The sequence below is a fragment of the Solanum stenotomum genome, chromosome 8 (assembly GCF_019186545.1).
Source record: "Solanum stenotomum isolate F172 chromosome 8, ASM1918654v1, whole genome shotgun sequence".
NCBI classification, from domain to species: Eukaryota; Viridiplantae; Streptophyta; class Magnoliopsida; order Solanales; family Solanaceae; genus Solanum; species Solanum stenotomum.
This window is the reverse complement of record NC_064289.1, coordinates 748987-754385: the sequence shown is the minus strand read 5'-3', so window position 1 is coordinate 754385 and position 5399 is coordinate 748987. Positions and strand designations below refer to the sequence as shown.

At 30.3% G+C, this 5399-nt stretch overlaps 1 protein-coding gene across 2 annotated transcripts; it reads left to right on the top strand.

Moving 5' to 3' along the window:
* The first annotated feature begins 2076 nt into the window (after window positions 1-2076).
* On the top strand, window positions 2077-4469 carry LOC125873846 (protein CUP-SHAPED COTYLEDON 3-like). 2 transcript variants are annotated; one of them, XM_049554695.1, is made up of 3 exons: window positions 2077-2412; window positions 3032-3297; window positions 3971-4469. In XM_049554695.1, the coding sequence occupies exons 1-3, from the start codon at window positions 2238-2240 to the stop codon at window positions 4382-4384; spliced, it is 855 nt and encodes a 284-aa protein (XP_049410652.1). In that variant the 5' UTR covers window positions 2077-2237; the 3' UTR covers window positions 4385-4469. The 2 variants fall into 2 exon arrangements, with proteins under 2 accessions (XP_049410652.1, XP_049410653.1); XM_049554696.1 differs by having other exon boundaries at window positions 2236-2412; window positions 3975-4312.
* Window positions 4470-5399: the final 930 nt, after the last annotated feature.

The window sequence follows — 5399 nt, the reverse complement described above, 5'->3', positions numbered from 1 at the left end:
AACCCATCGGTGGCCCCCTAAATTTGGCACGATCTTTCACTTAGACATCTTAACTAGGTTTTGTTCATTTTAGACACCTCATGTCACTCCCAACGGTGTCAATTTGACACTTTTTCGACAATCCGCCAAATTTGTAAGGTGTGTGTAACACACTCGCTGATGACGTGTCAAAGTGACGAATTAAATAAAGACACGTGACATATATATATAAAAAAAATATTAAATGATGAATCTTGAGTAGGAAAAAAACTACCAATGACTCATTGACATGTGGCATTTCTTTAACTAAATAATTTTAAAAAAAAACACTTTTAATAAAAAGAAAATTATACCCACACCACCCTCAAATTGTCTTCTCTACTACCAACCCCCACCTCAAACCCCAACCCCTCTCTCTCACTCAGATTTTCTTCTCCACCCACCACCACCCCCAACCCTCCCCCACCCAAATGTGTCAAAAGAAATTGTCTTCTCTACTGCACACAACTGACTTGATTTGTTCTTACATTGTAGAAGACCACATAATTATTTGCTTCTCGAGAATTTGGTCGATTCCTACAAAACTGCACATTTCAGCAAAATCGCAATTATCGAGTCTCATCCTCAAGGTTGCGGAAACCAGCAACCAAATCATCATGAAGCTTCTGAAACTTGCCCACCAGAACATCCTCTCCTTCAGCTGGATCCTCAAAACTTTTGGGACCTGTGAGAAATGTAGGTGTAAAAAGCAAGAAAAATGGGCAAGGGAAAGGGGTAAGGACAGGGAATGCATTAAACTGGCAGCATAGGGACATCTTTTTTCATTTTTTTACTGGTTACAGCATTAGGGACATATTTCACCATGGAAAGAGTTTAAGCTTGAAAAATGGTAGCCAAAAAATGGGGAAGAAGAAGAAGAAAAAAAAAATTGGTAAAATGAGGCTCTCACGCGCATCTAGTGAGTGTATCACACTTGCTATGCCATCTAAGCAGAAAGTGTCAAATTGACACAGTTGGGCGTGACATGAGGTGTCTAAAATGAACAAAGCCTAGTTAAAGTGTCTAAGTGAAAGATCGTGCCAAATTTAGGGGGCCACCCATGAGTTAGCCCTAATAAATAAAAGGGATCCCTAAATAAAACTATACAATAACTCCAAATATAAGAAAAATAATCTGAATTTGAATTTTGAATGTTTGTAAATGGTTGGATTGTAACAGCTTGTATGAGTTGTTAAACTTTCACACGATTTGAACTTGTTCCTATTTTTGGAAAATTTATCGTAAATTAACTTAGATTTTGTAGTGGCGTATATAGGAGTTTCTCGGGTTCAAGTAAATTCATACTATCCTTTTAAAATCATATAGTAGATTTATATGTTTTTAGAAATATCTAAATATAGATGTGTCAGGTGCGAATCTACGCTCAAAGTATCATATAATGTGATAATGATTGGATATACCTCTCTAAGTGATACTAGAAATTTAAACCTTACTATAATTAGATAACATATATTTAAGTGGTTATTGGTATCCATTTTGACTTTTAAAATTAATTTTTATTTATTTTTTACTCGTAAGTCTGTTATATTGGAAATTCCTAATTTTTTTAGCACTCTAATAATATATGTATATATGAAATTAAACAAATATATATATTAAAACTAATAGTACTAGATTATATAGCATATGATCAATATATTCAATCAATCTCAATACCTTCGACACCGATCAGAATATATATATATATATATATATAAAAAGAACATAATTTGAATAGATAAAATTTAATTTTAGACCTATAATTTTAAAATTTTAATAAAATCAATAATAAAAATCTAAAAATCAAATTAATCAAATTTATATCTTAAATTTAAATTTTCATAATAGTCCATTCAAAATCTTGGATACTCTTTGAGAAACCCCTCTAGCTTAAAAGTAGTATTTTGGTGGTTCTTCCCTACATAATTAATACTAATATGATTTGGACTTATTATTATAGTAATAATTTGCATTAAGTTATTATTTTTTTATTCACTTAAGCCCACAAATAGAACATTTCTTGTGAGTTTGGTTTTTTAATGAAAGTTCCAACAATAACAACATTCCTTCTCTGTTTATAAATAATCTCCTTTGTCCCTTTAAAATTGATAAATTATCAAACATGAATTGAATACTATTTATATTCTCTTCTCTTTTTTTCTCCAAACTCACAAAAAGATAATTGTTGAACATACCTTCAACTCTTTTTTTTAAAAAAAATGGATTTAAGAGAAATTGGAGCTACACTTCCCCCTGGGTTTAAATTTTGTCCCAGTGATGAAGAGTTAATTTGTCATTATCTCTACAATAAAATTGCTAATGAAGAAGGATTAGTTCTTAATTTTAGTTTAGTGGAAATTGATCTTCACACTTGTGAGCCATGGCAGCTTCCTGGTATGTTTATTAATTTTATCTTCTTCTTAATTCTCTGAGTTTATTACTTTTAAAATGAAAATTTGTCTTTAAGTAGTAATATATTGTGAGCCATGGCAGTCCCAGAATAGGTGTTTGCATTTAGAATTCAAGACGAAATAGTAACTTGTTTCAAGCTATATCTAATTATATTATAGAATTATTATTATTTTACCGTGCTCGATTTTCAAGAAACATATAATAAATAGGGCTACCTTAGTAAACTACATTTTGTATTATTATTATTTTTAATGCACTACAGAATTTTTCGATAATTCATAGCTAATTCGTTAAATAACATCTAGCTAGTTGAATTTTTATATAATTCATTGTTAATCCTTAGCTAAATGGGATTAGTATAACATTTTTGTGGTTTAATTGCGAATTTTGTCTCCCTAGTTAATTCCTTGATTCTTTTACAGTGATGAACATGAAATGAGCTAAAATGACACTTATTTTGAAACAGGGGGATTGGAGTAGTGTTTAAATTTATCTAACTTCCATTTCCTGTTCTTTAACGTAACCCTAGTCTACTTTTTTTTAAAAAAATTTTGTAATAATTGTATCTTATTTTGATGAAAATGTTGTTAATTAAATTTAGAGGTGGCAAAGCTCAACTCTAGTGAATGGTACTTCTTCAGCTTCCGAGATCGAAAGTACACTACTGGTTTCCGGGCGAACCGGGCCACAACTTCGGGTTATTGGAAAGCTACGGGTAAGGATCGAACAGTGCTCGATCCTCAAACCCGTAACGTTATAGGGATGAGAAAAACTTTAGTCTTTTACAAGAATAGAGCTCCTAATGGCATTAAAACAGACTGGATCATGCATGAATTTCGACTCGAAAATCCCCATATAGCCCTTAAGGTAAGACTTTCTTAGTAAATATCATTTTTATCAGATTACATATTAATTAATGATTATTGACAAACTATTTATAGTTACCTAATAAATAACCTGATTATGTAAATATTTCTTAAATAGTCCGTACATAAAAGTTAAACTCTTCTATTAAACTTTTTCCTCTCCTGCTATTTAGTTCTTACAACAATACATTTCAATGCACTTTCCTTATAAGGATCTTGTTTTGTTCCTTTTATATATTTTATTGTGATCACGAGAGAAGTTAGGTTAAGATTCGTATAAAGTGCTTGAAGGTTGAAAAATTTAACAAGTTTACGTTATCTTTCACAATTTTAATATATTTTGAGACATGTATATAATGTTTAAATCTTAAAAATAAGGTCGTCGGGAAGATTCTACATGAAATGATAAGTAATAGATACAAATTAGTTAAAATTTTGAAGATATTTTTTTAACAAGTATAATTGATTTTTAAACATGGATAAAGTATTTGTGGGTTGAATACAAACGAGCTCTCATATTTTTCACATGTTATATTATACTTGAAGTTAAAAAATTTGAAAGTTTTTGTGAGAAATTTCTTAGAAACCTCCTGGTTAGAAACAAGACAAAAAAAATGAATAAAATAAAGAAAATAATGTTGTTTAACTTTCTTGTTTTTGTGATAATTGAACAGGAAGATTGGGTATTATGTCGAGTATTTTACAAAAATAAAGGTGAGAACAACAATAATTGTACAAACAAACTTAGCTCACAAAACAAGTGTGAGGCAATTGTCACTTCTTCAAATGTGTCACAATCTCCTCTCTATATGAACCAACATTCATTGAATTGTGACATTAGATACCAAAATTCACCCCATCAAATTATCCAAAACTCAAACACAATAATACATCATCATTTGTTTGATTTATTAGTAAAAGATCATCATGAATCGACTCGATTGTCCGAGTGCAGCCAAGAGGATGATCAGTACGGATTGTTATTCGATATGGATTTTGAAGAATCGTATGTACAAGATGAACGAATTATTCATTCCAGCCTTGAAGATATGAGATTTGATGAAGAAAATAGCGCGATTTTTATTTGAATCGTTGATAGCAATGATTAATTAGTAATTATATATGTTGAATTTGTGAAAGTTCTTTCTAGCTTTTGTTTATGAATTGAGAATTATTAATTATACAAGTTTGATTGAATTTCCACTTCTTCTTTTTTCCTTCCCTCACTAAATATATAGTTGATGAGATCCCATGCATTTCTATTGTTCATAATATTTGTATTTTGTTTGAGTTTGATGTAAATTGGTAAGAGCAACATTCCTTTTCCTAAATTCCTACAACATAAGTACAATATTTAAATCATTTCTTCTAAAACTTTCTTATGCATTAAAATACTCGTAATTTGTACTTTTATCCATATTATGTATTACTCTTTAATTTATGCTCCTCGTAACAAACAATTGTTTTGCTAGACACAAACTAATATTTTCGTATTATAATGTTCTACTAGTTGTACTTAGGCATAACTTTAAGTTACACCAACTTGACATAATTTCGATTGTTAAAGAGAAAAATTAAAAACCAATCAATTTAAAAGGCGAAACATATAAGGAAAAATTACAGAAATCCCAGCTTTTAGTTTACTTATTACCATTATCCCCTATAAGTTTTACAAATCTCCAAACTCCCTCATTTCACGCATCAGATTAGTGTATCAGCGCTTATATTATTGTATCTCGTGCATCAAATTAGTGTATCAACGCTTATATTATTGTATCTCGCGCATCAGATTAGTGTATCAACGCTTATATTATTGTATCTCGCGCATCAGATTAATGTATCAGCGCTTAAATTATTGTATCTCGCGCATGTATCAACGCTTGTATTATTGTATCTCGCGCATCAGATTAATGTATCAGCGCTTATATTATTGTATCCGTTTGAGGGATTTTTGTAATTATAAACTTTTAAGGGATATATTATAATTTTGCCTTAAAAGTATGTGATTTCTGTAATTTGCCCGACATATAATCGAATGTTATAAAAGTCACTTCAACTCATTGTTCTAAGTTGGCCTTTCTCCCAAAAGCCCAAAATTTTGTA

Coding starts and splice junctions, on each gene's coding strand:
- LOC125873846 (XM_049554695.1), top strand. CDS start 2,238: ATGGATTTAAGAGAAATTGGAGCTACACTTCCCCCTGGGTTTAAATTT. Junction 2,413..3,031: donor TGAGCCATGGCAGCTTCCTG/GTATGTTTATTA, acceptor AATTAAATTTAG/AGGTGGCAAAGCTCAACTCT. Junction 3,298..3,970: donor ATCCCCATATAGCCCTTAAG/GTAAGACTTTCT, acceptor ATAATTGAACAG/GAAGATTGGGTATTATGTCG.